Source organism: Bombus vosnesenskii, unplaced genomic scaffold (genome assembly GCF_011952255.1).
Source record: "Bombus vosnesenskii isolate JDL3184/JDL3185 unplaced genomic scaffold, Bvos_JDL3184-5_v1.1 scf7180000013264, whole genome shotgun sequence".
NCBI lineage: Eukaryota > Metazoa > Arthropoda > Insecta > Hymenoptera > Apidae > Bombus > Bombus vosnesenskii.
The window spans coordinates 4,840,154-4,858,732 of record NW_022882924.1 but is presented as its reverse complement, the minus strand read 5'-3'; the positions used below and the strand labels follow the sequence as shown (position 1 = coordinate 4,858,732).

The window sequence follows — 18,579 nt, the reverse complement described above, 5'->3', positions numbered from 1 at the left end:
ATTCGGACCGGGCGAACCCTCTGCCGCGCCTTTTACGCTCCTTCAAACCCCCGCAGTCTCCGCTCGCCTGTGAACCAACCCTTCCAAAGGCCGGACCCGCTCCGCCACTACTCATACCTCCAAAGAGCCGGCAATGAATCTTCGAGTTAACAACTTTTTCACCGAGCGAAAGGAGCTTGATCCGTTGGCTGGCGTGTGCGTCTGAGAGCGAGAATGAGACAGACAGACAGAAAGAGAGAGAGAGAGAGAGAGAGAGAGCGGCGAAAAAGAAAAAGCCGAAGAAATAGAAGGTAGAAGAAGAGGAGGTAGATAGAAACAGCGCAACGCGACGCTGGATGAGCTGATAGGGAATGGAGGCGGTTCGAGAAAAGGAGGTTCTTGCGGAGAACAGGGGATGCGGCGGAGGGGTTGAGTAACAGCGTTCGGAGAAAGAGCACGGGTTTCGCGCGGCATCGATCCACGTCCTGCGATCTATTTCGTTGCTCTCCAAGAGATTGCCATTGCGTCTGCATTACTCAAGCTCGTGTTATCAGGGCCTTTGGCCCAGAGGGTATGTACTCTGGCCGTTTGCTTCTCCGCCGAGCGGATTCGTACGTGTACGAACGTGCACGTGTCTGGATATCGGTATGGGTGTTCGTCGATGTGAGGTAGGCGCGCGATTGTGTGCATAGAGAGAGACAGAGACAGAGAGAGAGAGAGAGAGAGAGAGAGAGCCAGAGGGAAGGAGGGGCGTGTCTGCGGATGCATTACGCTGATTGCTGGTCGCGGCCTCTCCGGAGAACATAGTCACGAAGGCCGAGAGAAACGAAAAGGCGGAAAGGTGGCAGGCGGCAGGCCGGTGTCGGGTGTGACGAAGACAGAGCCGACGGTGAACCGACCGAGGAACAAGAAAAGGGAATAAGGGCCCTTCCCGGTTAAGTAAGTGAACGCTCGTGCATCGGCGGCGAGCGCGCGGTTTTTAATCCTTTAAATGAATGTGACGCTGATTCGCCCTCTGATCCTGCTTCTTCGTCGACCCTTCGACGTCCGGACACGAAGGCGGTCGAGCTCTCCGTCACTGGCGTCTGCGATATCGGTCTTCTCGTCGCGGGCATGTTGCGTGATTTAAAAGCATCGCGCGATACCTTGCGAGGCGACGAGCATATCGGTTTAAGTCGAATTCGTGCTCTCGAGGACGGATGAAAAAACAGGACGAAGGGGAAAAAGCGAATAGCACCGCGTGGACGGGTAAGACGCTAATATCCGTGTAATTGCGTACGCGTCGCTTCGTCGGGACGGTAAACGTCAACGCGCTGGCAACTCATTATTCTTCTTGTCCTGAGGGCGCGCCACCGCCCTCCGCCTTCATCTATGCGCAAATAATCATCGCGAGAGGAATCCCCATTGTATTATTGTGTCTGCCGTTGAATGATAAACTGCACGCTTGCTCGGGAACTGCGTCGTATTCATTACTAATATAGTCGCGGCACGCAATTCCGGATGCGACCGACAAAAATTTCGTTTCCCCTTGCAGAAACGCGGAACAGCGAACGCGATTCGTATTTCGCGTGGAATTGCGCGTTGCTCGGTTGACACGTCCAATCGGAACAGGTTTGCCAGTAATTACGAGTTGCCAGAAACTTTCACCGTTAAACAAAGAAAGAGTCGTTCCCCCGACGATTAACGTTGTTGCGAGCGTTCGAATCTAAAGCGCGGCCAGCCACGCGTTGGAAAAACGGCGTCGCTGGAAATTACTTACACAGCCCAGCCGATGGGGCAGCAAAAAAATTTGCAATTCCCCAGAGGGGTGCAAGCTGGCGTTAACTCAAGAAGGATTTTCATGGCGCGGCTAGTCGGCCAGGGATTACGAAAACTCGTTAACCAGCTAATGGCCTTAAATGACGAACGACGAGATTTTTCCGGCCAACAGGAGAGAATTGAACCGACGTGCGGCGCGATCCAGTTTCACACGGTACACAGATAACGTACAGGGAGCGTGACTGTGGCCTGGATAAGCCATCGTTGGAGAGAGCTAGGGAGTGAAAACGGTCCTTTAAAACAGGAGGCAGAGGGTGGTCGAGTAAAACGAGCAGATAGATTATATGGGCACCCCCGGTGGAGAATCGATCCTTGAATTACGGTCACATTATGACTGCGAAACTTGCTAAGGCCGCACTTTCCTACCAGGCAGCGAATTAATCTACGCGAAAGAAGAGAAGAGCCTCGAACCCGGAAGCCGATGATTCATTTCGGATGGAACGCGCTTAGAAATCGAGGAGGAACGGAGGACGATGCGACGGCAGAGAGGCGAAACCAGTGACGGAGCTTGAGAGGATTCCGGTAACGAGGAGCGATCCGCCAAGTCCCTTCGTTCGTCGATTAAACGATCGCGCAAAACGCTGACATACGCCGGTCATTGTCTATAGAATCTATCGATGCCACTCGGTTCTCTTTACTTTCCATTCGTTTCCCATCTGCCTCACGACGTACCGTCCGACTCGCTAACGATTCGTCTTCGGATCATTCGTAAACATGAAACTATTTCAGATATTCCCAGCTGATTACCATTCGCCAGTCGAGTCTGCCGCGACGCAAGATGTTCGCTGAATCGAGGCAACGACGGTCGATCGATCGATCTCAAGACGAATCTCGATTGTTTCAGCCGATCGGCATGCACTTGAAGAAATACGAGTGGGTAGGACGGCCAGACATCGGCGATTGCTCTCTCTGGGTCAGATCCGCCACCCTGGAGTTCGACGACGGTCTCTGGCAATGTCAAGTCACAGCCAGCGATTTCACAACGCAGGACGCGTTGGCATCCGAATCGGCGAGGCTGGTCGTCAGAGGTAAAAATCTTCGATTTAACGGCAACAGCGCTTGCTTCGGTCCTACGAAAAGCTACGATCGTTGATCAACGCGTTGAAACATTTCGTGCGGACTAACAGGATTATTCTCCCACTTGCACGCATACCGTTTCTATTCGAGTCCCGAGTATATCGTCCGTCGATGAAACCAGCGTGGTCATCAAAGCCACGTTCGTCGATTTTCATCGTCGTTGTACCCATTGTGACGAAATTAACGCGTTACTCGTTCAGACGGCTAGTATCGCGGCAGGACAATACCGAGCCAAAGGCAAAGTTCGAAACTGGGCCGTCGCGGAAAATTCCATCGACGATCAAAGCGTTATTATTTCTCACGCGTAGTGAGCTTCGCGTAAGGTGAGGTACGCGTAAGAAGCGGCGTTTTACGACGCTGCTAGTTCGCGTTGCCCCTATTAATTCGTAATTCGTCGATCGTTTCGACTACCTATGTGTTTGCGCGTTCGCGTGATCGAAGCGATGGAAAAGTTGTGCGATTAATTTTCAAAGTCAAGAGCGACGTTGTCTAAGAAAACGAAGTTTATCGCGCGCGCGATCGTGGAAAGGCAATTGAACGCGCGTACGTAGAGTCGTGGCGAACGGTCGATAGATCTGACAAGGGTAATCAACGACGAAGCGATTAAATGATAACGCAACGATAACGGCCGACGTCCAGAGAAACGTCAGAGCGCATGACTCGGAATATCCAGTCGCGCGACGGCCAAATTAACCTCTGCTAATTTTCTCTCATTGCAGTCAGCCCTCAGCGACCGCAGATAGAGTACGCGGATCGTCTAATTCTACCCGGCAGCAACGTGACAGCCCGAGCAGGTGAGATCGCTACGCTCACTTGCAGAGCGCGGTATGGGAATCCTTCGCCTCTAATTAAATGGTTCGTAATTGTTGCACCGTAGATTCCGTACTACTTATCGTCTTGCACCAGCCTCTACTCGTCGCGGTCTTTTTCCCCCCTCGATTCTCGCGTTTCAGCTGCCTCGAATCCGTTCGGAGCCGGAAGATCATCGATTCCGTTGCAACACAATGTACGAGAATACACTGTCGATCCTTGGATCTCCGTTTTCGTTCGATTCGAGGCCGCCGCTCACCGTGTTTGTTCGAATTTCAGCAGCAGACCGAGCCGAAACGAAGCGAACCGCGCCACGGGAATTTCGAGGAGCCGTCTGTCGCAAATCGAGCGAGATGAAAGAGATCGGCAAAAGGTCAAGCAGGAAATTGAAACGTAGTAGCTGGTGCCGGAAGGATCCGAGTAATAACGTTGGTTTCCAAGAGGAAGCTTTGAATGCTTTTAGATTGCAGCCGCTTTCTAGACGGTGTGCTCGCGTTCAATCATCGTCGAGTAACGCTGCTCCTTTTCGGGATTGATTCGATTAGCTCGCGCTGGCTCCCAGTTGATTTCGCCTCGCGGACTTTCGACAACTTAATTCCAGCCGTATCTTTCACGCGCTGCTCACCGTCGACACAGCACGCGGATGTCGTTTCTCGGTAATCGAACGATTACCGTTGTAATTGCTCCGAGTTGCCGACGCTCCAGACGAACGCGCGCCTCGTCGACTATGGGGGGGTGGACTAAATGGCCGAGTCGCGACCGTACGAGCCGGCAGGAACTGCACAGAGAAACGCGAAAAGGATCGAATCTAATTTTTAAATTGAATTCCCGTGTCGCAACGAAGTCACTTTGTCAATCGTAAAAAGAAACGGAGCAGAGTGTCCTCCGTTCCGGAGCTATTATTTCGAGATAGAGTGATAGAGAGAGAGAGAGAGAGAGAGAGATTGTGCTCTACCGAGTCTCGTCCGATACATGCACAGTCTCATTTGTTCGAGGAGCCAGTTAGTTTTCCCTGTGCGAACATCCCAGTCCGTAATGCACCCTGTGGATCTTGCCGATGGTGGCACGGCTCGGTCGGTTGCCCATGAATAATCATGATCCATTCCGACCGGTATCTAGACGAAGTTAAGAGGCTACCAGGGTTTGCTTGCACCCCAGAGGCGTAGAAACAACAGAAAGCACGCGACCGAACGAAACCAACGGTTCTAGCAAACGCGATAGCTTACGCGAGAAACGTTGATTAACTTGTAGACGAATTACCAGACCAAGCTAGGAACGCGGCAACTTCCACGTCGGTCTATTCAAGTTCGGGCCAATGTCGCGACAAGCATCTCTCTCACTCTCTCTCCCTCTCTCTCTCTTCTCGTAACGCCTCGCCCTTTTTCGCTGAAATTAGACTGATCGATAGACGCCAAGTGTATGCATAAAACGATTCGATCGTCTCCGAGTTTAGGGACCCTGCGTTTACGGCTCTGGTAGACTTCGCGATTACTGCAACGAATCGACTTTGCAGCCATGTAACGCGATCGGTATAAATTCGTAAGAGACTCCGGCAGCTTATAATTTAAAGGACTTTACAATTTACGAGCGCTCCTTTTTTCTAGATGACGCTCGTTGCCGCGATCGATCGCAACGACGAAACGAATCGTTCGTCGGGTACTTTGTCCGCGAGAAAAACGACTCTGAAAAGCGATCGAACCTCTAAGTCCAGTCGCGTTTATAATCCTCCGGCGTGTTTTTATGAAAACGGTAATTCATAAACAGAGAAGTACGTACCACTCTTTATATTTAAATGGTTTTGTAGGAGGGAAGAAAAATGGTTCGATCGGTCAAAAGGATGCAACTCGTGCCATCGAATGAACCAACGGAGAACGCTCTTTAAAACCCGAAGAATTGATTATGCCCGTTCTTTCTCTCTTACATGCAAATCCGGCAACTTTGTACACGTTACACGTATGCGCACCTTGCATTTCTCTAGCTCTTCGAGTATCCTCTTCTTGGCCAGAAATTCCAGTCCACCTTCTATGCACCGCCGGCCCACGTATCGACGGATACGTTCGCGTTGTTATTTATCGGAGAAACTGCAGCACAGCGGCGTGCGCCGCGTCCTATCAGCGCGATAAATAATCCGAACTAAGTAGATTCAGCCGTTTTACAAAGACGCGTGTAAATTGCCGCGTCAAAGGAGAAATTATGGCGATCGTCGGGTTTGCCCGCTCGCCTCTTCGCCCCATCGATGTTTCTCGCGACGACGCAAAGGCTAGAAAATCGCTGCTTTCCTCGAGAGATACACCGTTCGCAACAACGATGAAATCTCTGCTTCGCGACTCGAGATACTCGGAGATTTCGGAATGGCGAGGCAAACTCGGGCTGATTACCTGCTTCGATCTTTGGTTTCAAAGAGGAGGAAAGGGAGCAGGAGAACGGGAAGACGGGGGAGACAGGGCCGGGCAAAGAGAGGCAGGACGATGTCGAGGGAAAAGAGAAACACGGTGCGAGTCTGCGAAGAAGGTCGCGGCGAGATGGAGGGCTCGGTGTCCGTGAGATTTCATTCCGTGCAGGCTTGTTACGAAGCAGCCATTGGAAATGCAAATTTTCGGGCGAAATGTTCGTAGGTACGTGGGCGAGACCGAGGTGAGAACTCTGAGGCCTCAGGTAAACTCCACGGAGATAGACAACCCCCGCACCTGGGCTACCTACAGCATCTGCGAGATCATGGCGGAAAGATCGCGTTACGGACAGCCGATTCGATGCGTCGCCATTCATCCAGCTTACGACAACCCGACCATGTCCTCGAGCACGGAAGTCAGGTTCGACGTTCGATGTGAGTATGCCTTCTTACGTTACGTTATTCGCTTGGCACAGTCTTGAAAAGGAAAAATTTGCCCGAGTTACCGAGTTAAGAAACATTTACGCTCGTAACTGTTCGACGATTGCGGGCTCGCGTTCTTTCGAACGAAGGGAACGATGTTCGATTGCACAGCTGAGCGATAATTTTAATCGACGCGTATACTGTGAACAAATGTTGTTTCTAGAACGTCTTATTTTAACGTTGCAGCGGGCAGCGTGGCTGGGCGCAACGGATTAAGATCGGGGAAATTAATTCCGGAAACTAGTTTAACAAACGATATCGAGTTACAGCGACGTCGCAGCTTAATGATTTTAGTATAAACGGAATTTAGGTTTGCCATAAAGGTTAGCCTTATTATAAGTCCTACCATAACGTGCCGGTCGCTCTCGTTAATAACCGGGATTAGCAAAGAGATTAATATTTAATAATAATCATCGTTATCCGACCGGCTCTCGAGGATGAAGATACTTTGCGGATCAAGCGACCCTCGAGCCAACTTTCCACCGAACCGCCAACTTTTTTAACGAGATCTCCGCGGTTGGAAACAATTTTTCGCGATGCAACGAAATCACGTCGGTCGAAAGACGCGCAAGTAATTTCGAGATATCCACGGAAGTTCGATCGCGCTCGGCTGGCGTGCTGAATTTGTATGCATTCCCGCGAACCGACGCACACCGGGCAAACCTAAGACGAAGAGCGAAATTAAAATTCTAGCGATGCTTCGACTCGTGCAGAACAGACAAAAGCGGAGAAAAAATGGTTCCTTTTAGCCACCTGATGAAACATTGCCCTCTCCGGCATTCGCGCAACCAGCCGCGCTTCCATATCCCGGTTTCCGACTATCCCGCGTACACATGTACGTTGAACGTTTTAATCAGCACTCGTTTTCTGCTTTTAGCCGAGCTGCTGATACGCGAGAGTCCATTACCACGCTGTCGTTGTAACGTTGGTGAAACGTTACGCGTAGCAAAGGTGGAAGCGATATACCGTGCGGTATCGTTGATTAATTGCGCTTATCTAGAAACGCTTGCTACGCGCAAAGACGATTACGAAGGATATCGATATCGAGCGAAACGAGGATTATTCGAAGAGTTGGTTATAACGTTAGGGCGTTCAATGGCGTTACGATGATTTGGCCGAGGCCGCAGAGTGAAAAAACATGGGCGCAACAAATAAATCGCTGTTAACGGGAGATCGACAGGAAGGGTGCGTGTGCTGACCTCAACCCCTAGCGGAGCAGGATCCTCCACCAAGCCAACGATTTAACTGTGTACAGAAGCGCTGGTAACCGCGGTACCCTCATCAATCTCCCTCAAAACGCGCCGCCTCGACATCCTGCTTTTCGACCTTATCGACAATTCCAGCTCCGCTGCATCGTCCAACAATTTTGAATCGTTTTTTACGAAACATCGCGACGAACAACGATGACTAATGGCCGGCGAATCGATTCGACCGGCCGAAACGATGCCTCCAACACACTTTCGTAGCCTCGGGCAAATATCAGCCTCGGGCGAGCAACGATCGAACAAACGAAACCAAGGAAATATTAATAATCGAGATTTCTGTTTCGCCAACGGCGAGCGATCGTCGGCTTTCTCGATCGGCGCTCGAATAACGCGCGTATAGCAAAGTATAACCAATCCACCGCCTGTCATCCTCTTCTCCCTTCTTTATCTCGATACCCAATCTGTAATTTAACCGCGACCAACTGTCATTCGTAATCGAATTGCGAATCGATCGCAATTTTTCTTCTATTAATCGGTTCCGTGCCAGCCCATTCCGTCCTACCCTCGAACTCAAACTCTCGACCCTCTGCCATCGACGTCAAGTAATTCGTTCCGGGTGAAATCGAGTTGGAGCTTGAGTCCTCGCCCGCGATTCCTACGGGAATCCTGCCGACAGTAGACGCGCGAGATGCGGTTTACAAGTATTACCAGGCAGAAATGGAGACACAGAGGTGGCTTGACGCGTATATTGATTAGGGGCATTAGCCGACTGGGACTTTCCGAGGCAAATTGAAAAGTTCGCCTCAAAGCGCAGATATATTCCATGTTCATGCCGCGTCGATCGAAACGCCCACGGGAATTTCGAATCACCCGGTCGTTTCGCTATCCTCGCCCCGTCTGACCGTCCTCTTCAGACCCGCCCTCTTCCCGCGCTGTTCAATCCAGGCCCGATGCACCGTTTACTTTGCCACAACGACAGCTTGCAGCGCGTTCATGCACTTTTCACCGATCGGTCACGACCAATGTAAGCGGATCGACATCCGCTCGTTTCCGCCTACTTCGGACGCACGCTTTTTCGTCACAATTCTATCAAATGTATATACGATGCATGTACGCTCTTTTGGAACTTTTACCGCGCGAATCGATAGCACGGAGACACACGACGAACAAAGTGGCATTCGTTGCGTGTCGACAAGCGTGGCAACGAGCTTCGTGCGACGCTCGTCGAATTAGCAGCTTCCCGGTAACGATAGTAATTGGATTTTTCTGAACAAAGGAAGAGACGAACGGTCAAGGAGATGTAAAGCAAACGCGTCTAAGGCAGGCTGACACGAGAATCGGTTATTCGTTGAAGCGTATTTCTGGCAGTCGTTCTTTAGGTGAACTTCAAACGGGTGTGTTTTTATAGACGGTGATGACGTTGGATCGAACAAAAGGTGGGAAGGGTTGAAACAAAGAGAGTGAAAAAGCGGAGGCGCGCGAGCGGCCGGCTTTTGTGTCGCGAAACAGAAATTTCCGTTTCAAGCCGCTTCCCCTTGGAGAAAATTTTTCATCGCCGACCCTCGCTAATTAACCCACCGTACGCGAATTCGTTAATTAACCTCTATCCGATGTATCATCTACAAAACAGGCTGTACACGCGAAACGAGAAAAACGCCGACACGCTGACAAATATTTAAATATTGATAAAAGCATATATTTACCGGCGGAGCCAAGATAAAATAACAAAGTGAATGTAAATACAAACGTTAAAGTTCCTCTTTTTCCGCTATACCGTTTGCCGCGTGGTGGTGCGCCGGACAATTTGCAAACAAAGCTAAAACGCTTCCGACGTTCTTTATCCTAACCTTGTGCCTCGAAAGCGAATAAAAGATAAAAGGGTACCAAATATCGCATCGCGATGTTTCGAATCGAATCGCTGCGAACGAACAAAACGATCGGAAATTTTTCGTCGCGCGCTCGCAAATTTATCGTCCCTCCGCTTCGTTCCCCCAGCGTGATAATGAATTTGTTTCGATCAACGTTGCGCTCGTTTGCTCGTAATTTACTGGTACCGATGCTGATCGAATATTCATGAAGCATTGTTCGAAAACGAATACCGAGCTACAGAATTTATTGAAAACTCCAGGAGAGGCTGACGCGATTTATGCACCGGGCACGTAGTTTTCCAATGTACAGCTGACGGGCCGGTGTGTTTCCCGCAGTCTTCTGCAAACTTCAAAACGGTTGCAACTGTAACACAGCGTTGTAGCACGGGAGCCGCGTGGTAAGCCCGGACGCCAAATTTTTTTTTCACCATCGATCGCCTCCCGTTGCTTTTCCTCCGCGTCCATTTCCACTGCGCTCCTCGTTCATAATCGAAAACACGACAACATCGAAAACGCAGGACCGATCGACCAGACTCGTTTCGTGGTCATTATGGCTTCGACGATCGAAACTCAATACGCGGCGAAGAATACAACGCTACAGTGTCCTTGGAATCTTCAGCCAGAGGCGAATTTACGAGCAAAGAAATTTATAAGACAGCGGAAATATAATCGTTCGGTTGATGGCGAGCGTCGAGAGGTTGTCGACGGTGACGTGTCAAAGGAGAGACCGGAAGAACAGAAACGACAACGACGAGGTACGCGTTCGAGGATGCCAATCACGGCGGCTAACGTTCGCGTTTGCGTCTCTCGATGCGGAACAAACGCGCGGAATAGAGTTCCAGAGAACAGGTGAAAGAAAAACAAAAGAAAATAGGTTGGTCGATCGAAACAGCTGTGCAGCCTTTTCCGCGGAGAAACACGCGGTGCAACCAAATAAATAGGGTTGACCGGTTTGACGCACACTGGCAGAGGGACACCTCTAGCGTGCACAACCACGCGCACAGCAGACCAGTGTCCTATAAAACACAGACAGCCACGGTAAAAAGGGTAATAGAGGGGAAAGGGAGCCAGAGAGAGGGAAAGGAAAATGGGAAAGGGTGGACAGAGCGAGCAACAAACAAAGAGAGGACGCAGTTGAAATTGTGAATGGGTCAGCGAGTGTTCGTTCGCGCGTATTTCGAAATCATTGTTACGTGAAATGAACAGCTGCGCGAGCTACCTGCACTCTACCTATACGACGATTCGATTCGACAGCATCGCGCCGACCGGCTTTTTTCATTTTCCACATCTTCCCAGGACGTTCCGCCTTCACACCTGAACAGTACGGGACCTGTCCGCTTTTCGCGAATTAATCCATCGGCCTTGCGATAAAAAAAAAGAAATTCCACGTAAACGTGCGTCACCACGCGCCTGGCGTTGCTTTTACAACGGAGGTTGCTGCACTTCGAAATACGATTTGTAGAGACACGATTCCCGTCGTTTCAAGCGCGAAATCGATTTTCGCCGTTTTAAATTACCGCCGCTGATCCGTTCGTCATGCTGTCCATCGAAAATCGTCTCCTAAATCGTCACGGTTCATGGAAAGTTTAAGTAAGCGCGAAAAGATCGTTCGTTCCTAACCGAAGTAGGTAGGATGTTCGTTAGTTGCGCGACAAAAGAAACACTTAATCGGAGAATCGAGTTACGGTGTAGCCGAGTTCTCGCGAGACACAGGCAAGAGACACAGGTTGGAGACGAGTTTGTACGGGCTATGTCTATCCGGTTTAGCCGCTTCTCTTTGCGAGTTGCGTAATCGTATTTCCAAGTCTGAATACGAGCTTGTTATTTTTGGCCCTCGGGGAAATAGGTCGGCACTGAAATTATTAATTAATACAATTTGGATCCGTATTCCAACATTAATTAACCATCATTTGTGACGTTTCCCGGTGGCCGCCGCACAGTTTCATTGGTTTAAATCAACGGGAAGAGCCTGTAGGTAGCCAGGAGGGGGTAATTGTATATTAACACGGTAAATTATTTTCCACGTCCAGTGCCTTTAATCGAGAGCTTTGTCGGGATCAAAACCGGACAAACGAGGGTGAAAAGCGAACGACCCTCCCTTTCGCGATATTCTTCGACGGGCCTTCAACCGTAACCCCGTCGATCGATCCCTTCAACCGCGTAATTGCTTTCGTTGAAAAATACAACGTAACGCGTCAATTCAATGCAAGTTAATCGAATACAGAGAGAGAGAGAGAGAGAGAGAGGGAGAGAGAGACAGAGAGAGAGAGCGCAGTACCGACTAGTTTGATAGACTGCATTTATCGAAACGTGATTTCCAGTAAATCCATTCGATGCTTCGACCGATGCATTATTTCATCTCGGTTACAAGCTTTGCCTCGTCATCTTTTATCGTAAGAGACCAATTAAATTTCCCTTCATTTTCCTTTCCCTTTACGCGCGGACGAAGGATTGATCCGTCGATCGATCCGAATACGTCGATTCAAACCGAAACGGGGAAGAGGGCAACAGAAGAGGCAAAGGAAAAGGCCGGTAGGATTTTCCTAGGCTGGGACGAGATCGCGCACACATCGATTAACCAGAAAGACCGGAATCAGCCAGTGTGCTGTTTCAGCCGGTTTCTCTGTTTCTCCCGTTTGGAAAACAGCCGCAGGATTAACTGCGCGCAGGTGTAATTGAATTTTTCGTGAGCCGCGGCTAACTAATTATTTCTGACAAGGAATAACGAAACGGCGGGTTACTGGTCCAACTTTGATTCATTATTTCGAGGTCTGTACGTTAGCTTGCGTGCTCTTACTCTCTTTCTCTCTCTCTGTCTTTCTGGGTGTTACGCTCGCGTGCCATTGTTTTCCATTCCATTATCAGGTTCTCTCCGTGTGTTGCCTTTTTTCCTATCGGCCCGGAGGAACACCGAGGGAGAAACATCTTTGTTCGGATCGAACGCGAGAATAAACTGATCGAACGGGCGGTCGACACGTAGCAGTCGTCGGGCCAACCCTTCGACTCCATGTGCCGCTTCTTTCAGATGATACGATCCGGATCCACTTTTAATTACGCGCTCATTAACGAAGGATCGAATCTGAAAACTTGCTACTGCAACCAGCGTTTACTCTCGCAACCGGTGTTTATTTTTCCGCCGTGTTCCGCGAGCCGGCGCGCTATGATTAAAGCTCTGATAGCAATTCTCGTCCGCGATTTCAATTAAACTCTCCTCTCTTCGCCATCGAATCAACCGCCCTGCCCCAACCACCGACAGTTTTTCTTTCCTTTCTTTAAGGAGAAAATTAATTTCCTCGCCCTAGGCCGTTAGGTGACGAACGTGTAACCGCGAAAGTATAATTAAAATTTCGCTTGTTGGAAAGCGCGGCGTAACAGGATCGGACGAAATGAAAATGTTTCAGACGCGCCCGAGACGAGACTGGTCGGTGTGCCGACCGGGCAACTGGAAGAAGGTCGTGATCAGTTGGAGATTCGATGTCTAGCCGACGCGAATCCCCCGGCCTCGATCCTCTGGAGGAGAACGAAGAGCCCAGGAGTGGCCGAAGTGGCGAGTATCGGGGAAACGCTGCTATTCTCGCCGATCTATAGGAATCACGCGGCCGTCTATATCTGCGAAGCGGCCAATACCGAGGGTGAAAGCAGCCCTGTGTCCGTTCAAGTGTCCGTCAACTGTAAGTGTCGTCGGCCTCGTTTCCACTTTCCAAGCTTCCTGCTACTCGAGGTCTGCCAATCGTTCTCAAAGTATCAGCGATTAACCCTTCTATACTCGAGACAGGCTTGTAAGCGGCCGTATACTTTCAACCGCTTTGTGAATAAAAATAGCGTTAGAATCTCCGGCCGGTGCTCGATTATGGCTCGATAACGCGACCCGACCGCAAAGACGATCGACCCCGGGACACGATAATCATCGAAGCGTCGAAACGCGTTCGCAAGTGGCTGGCTGAATAGTTTCGAGACGGTATTTGCGTTAGAGCAGCGAGATACTTGCCGGCTTTCAGGTTGTTTTCAACAGTTTCGGTTCCTCGCGCTACACAAACTTTCCCCTAGCAGCTATCGCGGTCAAGAATTAGTAAAACGAGAACCGTTAAACGCGATCATCGTCGGCACTCGGTTCACGCGAACACGGTTAGCGAACATTCCAACGCTTATTCCGGATATCGACGAACGCGATCGATAGAGCTAGAGAACCGTCTGGTTTTCACGCAGATCCGCCGACGATCAGCTCAGTGGGCCCGGATCGACTGACTACGGCGTTACTTTTTTCCGGAGCCTCGTTCGAGTGCAACGCTGACGCGATGCCACCGGCTGAATACAGGTGACCTATTCGTCGATTGCTTCCAACCCTCGTATTCTTTTCGTTTCTTCTCGTTCCAATCGTTTTCTTTTCTTATCCTCCAGCTTTTGCCGCTTCGCTTTCACCTTTGAATCTTTAGTTTGCACGCCAACACGCCGTCAATCGCCCTGAAAATGGACTCGCTATAAGCTATGTATGATTTACCATTTTATCTTATTTGTTCTGTAAACGTGTGCTTGTCATAATCTTCGTTTGTTTGCATACTTGTTGCACCTTTACGTTCGCCACGTGCCACGGACGTTATCCGTATTTACGAGCGTCCCGAATCACGTGGTTAAAATGATTCCCGCTAGTGCAATGGCAAACGTCGTTGCACGCGGTAGTTATACAGTAGCGAAAGAGCAATGGGTGAACGTGTCGAACTGAAATGCGACTATGGCTTTTTCAACTCCGCCCCAGATGGGCCCAGATCTTCACCGATGGCCGGATGCCATTGGAATGCGGTACCGGACAGCGATTGATCCTGACGAACGTGACGTACGAGCAACAGGGTCAATACATATGTCTCGCCTCGAACAAGATCAATGGCAACGTCAGAGAAGTTAAAAGCGATCCTGTATCTCTGCAAGTGGTCGGCGCGCCCAGGGTAAGACGCAAATCAAACTCGTTACGTATAGTACGTTATCCTCTGTCCTGTACGCGTTCTCGAAAGGACGACGCGGCGCTGAAACGATGCAATCGGACTGCGAATTATTACGGGCGGATTAACTGGAAAAACTCGGTTCGAAGGAAAATCGAGCGGAAAAGGACGATGGTCGAGTTAAAATTGAATCGATCCGCGAGACACGCGATGCACGTCGAAAAAGAGAAACGCGGAAGTTAACCGATTTTTTACCGCATTGCGATTATGCATTGTCCGTTCTAGGCTTTTATTACGAAATCAATACGATCGGAAAAACAAACGATCGCTATCTGCGATTAATTAACAAAATTATGTTTGTTCGCTCTACGTGCCCGTCGATCTGTTGACGCAAACCCGCCACTACACCGCCCGTTCTGACATATTTAAATATGGAACGAGAAATTCGTATTTGTCCCGAGCTCGTGTACAGGGGACGAGGAAGTGGAAAAATATACGTACGCACGTGCATATACGGGGGTGGAGTAAAACGTCATTTTCACGATACATTCGTCGGTTGATTGCAGTTACACTGGTTTCATACGCTCCGCTACGTTTTGTGTTCCATGATCCGCGCACCACTTGTGACCCCCGAATATTCCGTGTAATCGACGCGAGATATTTCACTCTTGCGCGAGAACGCTAGCCACGAAATGTTCGTCAAATGATAATCGTTTGGAATAAAATTTGGGATAAAAAAGAAAGAAAAGAAAGTGAAATGAAAGTCAATTATCGACGGTTCCTTGCCGGTAACCGGACTCGTGCGCTCGTAAACTTTCGTGTTCATTAAAACGGCGTGTAGGTGGAAAGTAGAGCGGCGAGAACGCGATAGAGGACAAAGACGATGGAAGAACATTGAGAAAAGTAGGGTAGAAGGAGTTGCTTAACGTGTGTCGCAGGTGGTGAAACCGGCCATCACGGAGAAGTTTGTCGTGGCAACGACCGAAGGGAGCCCAGCGAAATTAGAGATCAGACTGTGTTCCGACCCGAAGCCCCGGCTCGTGGCTTGGGAATGGGGCAGCACCAGACTCCACGCCGGTTAGACTGCTTCCTAGCTCTACCGCCAAAAGTATTCGAGTCTTTGGTTTGCTCTTTCAGTTTTTTTTTTACGTACGTCTCTTCTCACTAATTGGCACTCCTTATTACTGAAAAGTGGTATACTCGCGATTAATTAATTCGAGCATCCCTTTAGCCGCAAGCTCCTCTTTAATTACCCGCCTTTTTCTCGCGTCCTCCTCAACGAGCCGAACCTCCAACTTCCACGACAAGCCTTCGATCCTTCATCAGATTCCCCACGTTCGACCGTCTCTCCATTCTCGAGATCACCCTATGCTTCGACCCTTTCCACGCGTTAGTTCACACTTTTTGTCGGCCGTTGTTTAAGTAGAACGAGTTTGCATTTTCGTATTTTCCGTTCGTTCTTTCTTCCTCTTTTCGTTTCTTCCCTTTTTGGTTGTTTCCCATACAATTCATCTCGTTTCAGCGGTCCGTGATCTTACGTTGACCGAACGTTTACGATTATAACGATAACTCTATCGGATCTAATTAGCCGGGAAATGTTTGCAGGTGAAGTTCTGGAATCACGATATCGGGCGCTGGATCTGGAGCCGTTAGCGGTCGAGGATTGTTATATTGCCGTCTTAGAACTGACTAGCACGGTGAAGGAGGATCAGAGACTGTATCACGTAATCGTGGAGAACGATCGTGGAAGCGATCGCCGAGCCCTGATGTTGAAAGTCGACGAACCAGGACAGGTAATTATAACGATATCTATTCGACGTGAAGGAAGAAACCGACTGGCCGACGCGTTTCGAGCGAACGTTCTCGCCTGTCTTTTTCTCTCAACTTGCGAGAACAGATGGCCTAATTAAATAATTGAACAGAGTCTGTTGGTATTTAAATTAAAATAGCCGGGAACATATATATTCTGTACACGCGTGCTCGCTAGAACGCGCGCTCGAGACAATGTTTTCTGGGTTGCAGGAAAAAGCTCTTTTTTTCCTGCCGCGTATTTGTTACAGATTCCACTCGTTATCGGCGCTGTCGCTGGGTTTACGGTGCTCTCGGTGCTGGTAATGGGATTCGTTTGTTTCCTACGCTCGGATAGATGCTGCGTGGCCAGAAATACGGTGCCTGCGCTGCAGCAAGTGCATTGGTAAGCACACGATATTGCGTCCCCTGGTGATTTGCACGAATAAACGTCGAAGCAATTTACATGGAAAACCTGGAGAACTCTTTTCGAGGAGACACATCCTCGCGGAGCACGTGCGCGTTAATGAATTATTCGACTCGCTATTTCCCTCGGTTGGCTTAATTGCTGGCGTCGCGAACCGACGTTAATTCGTCTCTGAGCGATTTTACGCGATCTTACGCGATCCAACGCGATATGCTTATCAACCGATCGAATCGAGGGATTACGCGAAAGCGAGAAAGCTAGGAGGCTAAAGCAGCCACAGTGGAGAGCGAAGCAGACAGTGGTGGCCTGTTTCAGCACGAAGGCTTCGAACACGATGATAGAGGATCCTCGCTTAGCCGTGGACACGATGGAACGCAACAGCCAGCAGTACGCATCCGAGAAACGACCGAACCACGTTTTGAAACCTGTCCCGTCGCAACAGTATCAGCAAGAGTGTTATCAACACGATCCACCGCACCAACAGCAACATTATCAGAGGCATCATCATCATCACCACGGACAGCCTCACGGACCACAGTATACGCTTCAGGTCAGATAAGTTGATAGACAGAGAGACAAGAAACAAAAACTATTCTCACAGAGTAGAGTGACGATGTCGCTGAGCGACATCCCGCAAAACGTTGTTTTATTCCCTTTTCCTTTAGACCTGACTGTCTCTCTCTCTCTCTCTCTCCCTTCGTATAGCTGAACGAATGCACGAACGGTACACAATACGCACAGCACAACTTCCCTAGACACTGTGCTTTTCTTGCTCATTTTTCGAGCGAATCTCTGCTAACGGAAACGTACACGACGCAACACCATCCCCCGGGCAGCTCATTTTAATTTTCCATTCCCAACAGCGCCTAGTCAAGTTTTTCCATCGATCCTTCCGCTCTTGATTTTTCCCGGGATCTTCCCACGTTTCCTTTCTTTTTTTTTCTTTTCTCTTTTATTTATCTATTTAAATCGCCAACTCGGGGAAAAAATAAACAACGAAACGAAATTCCCTTTGGATTTTTATCCGATGAGCGTTGCGTTCGGTCCATTGCAGCCGTGCAAAGGTACACGTTAAAAGTGAAATTTTTTTGCTCCCGCGAAAACTCGAGAAACGAGAGTGAGCTAACGTACGCGAAAAACAACGCGTAGAAGCATTCGGTCCGTGGCTGCATTCAAGTTGCTTCGGTTTTCAACATTACCGTATCATCTCGTTCGATGCAGGATACCAAGCACGATCCCTTTTCTTCTTCTTTTTTTCCTTTTTTTTTTTTTTTTGTCAAGAGTTTAAAGCTTCGAGAAAGATCAAAGATCTTTCAGCGTTTTATCGTTGGTTGTAACACAAGAGTTTCATATTCGAGAGTTTAGCATCCGTTACACCTTTCAGATATTTACGCATGACTTGAAGGCCCGCAAGACGTACAATTTCGTCTGGCACGAGAGAATCCATCGGTCTAACGGCTAACCAAGAAATTTTTACATCGCTGTACGTCTTGGTCTTGACTGAGCATTTCGCAGACTTCGTCGTCCTTTCTCGTGTTCGCGCTTACCTTAGAACGATCTCACGATAGTCGAAAGCATCACGCTAAAATGATATATCGAGAACATTTACGGCGAGAGTATTACAAATACACATGCTCGACTCTCGTGTCCCATAACGCCAGCGAATAAAAGTAGCTGGTATCAGACCGCGATGATTTCATTCCAACTATTTTTACGATATCGTCGATCGCGTTGTGTTTTCTCGTTAGATACCATTCTATCGGGAGTTCGCTCGTTCAAATTCCGTCGACGTATGAACGAA

General features: G+C 49.3%; 1 protein-coding gene across 1 annotated transcript in view; it reads left to right on the top strand.

The window, feature by feature from the left end:
- LOC117239704 (hemicentin-1-like) overlaps positions 1-18,579 on the top strand; it is a 102,291-nt gene that overhangs the window by 79,274 nt on the left and 4,438 nt on the right. Inside the window, exons 3-12 of the mRNA XM_033505498.1 lie at positions 2,642-2,825; positions 3,594-3,729; positions 6,300-6,508; positions 13,031-13,300; positions 13,836-13,944; positions 14,383-14,569; positions 15,502-15,640; positions 16,169-16,356; positions 16,624-16,757; positions 17,094-17,328. Coding sequence (XP_033361389.1) covers positions 2,642-2,825; positions 3,594-3,729; positions 6,300-6,508; positions 13,031-13,300; positions 13,836-13,944; positions 14,383-14,569; positions 15,502-15,640; positions 16,169-16,356; positions 16,624-16,757; positions 17,094-17,328 — 1,791 coding nt within the window. The remainder of the gene's footprint in view (positions 1-2,641; positions 2,826-3,593; positions 3,730-6,299; positions 6,509-13,030; positions 13,301-13,835; positions 13,945-14,382; positions 14,570-15,501; positions 15,641-16,168; positions 16,357-16,623; positions 16,758-17,093; positions 17,329-18,579) is intronic.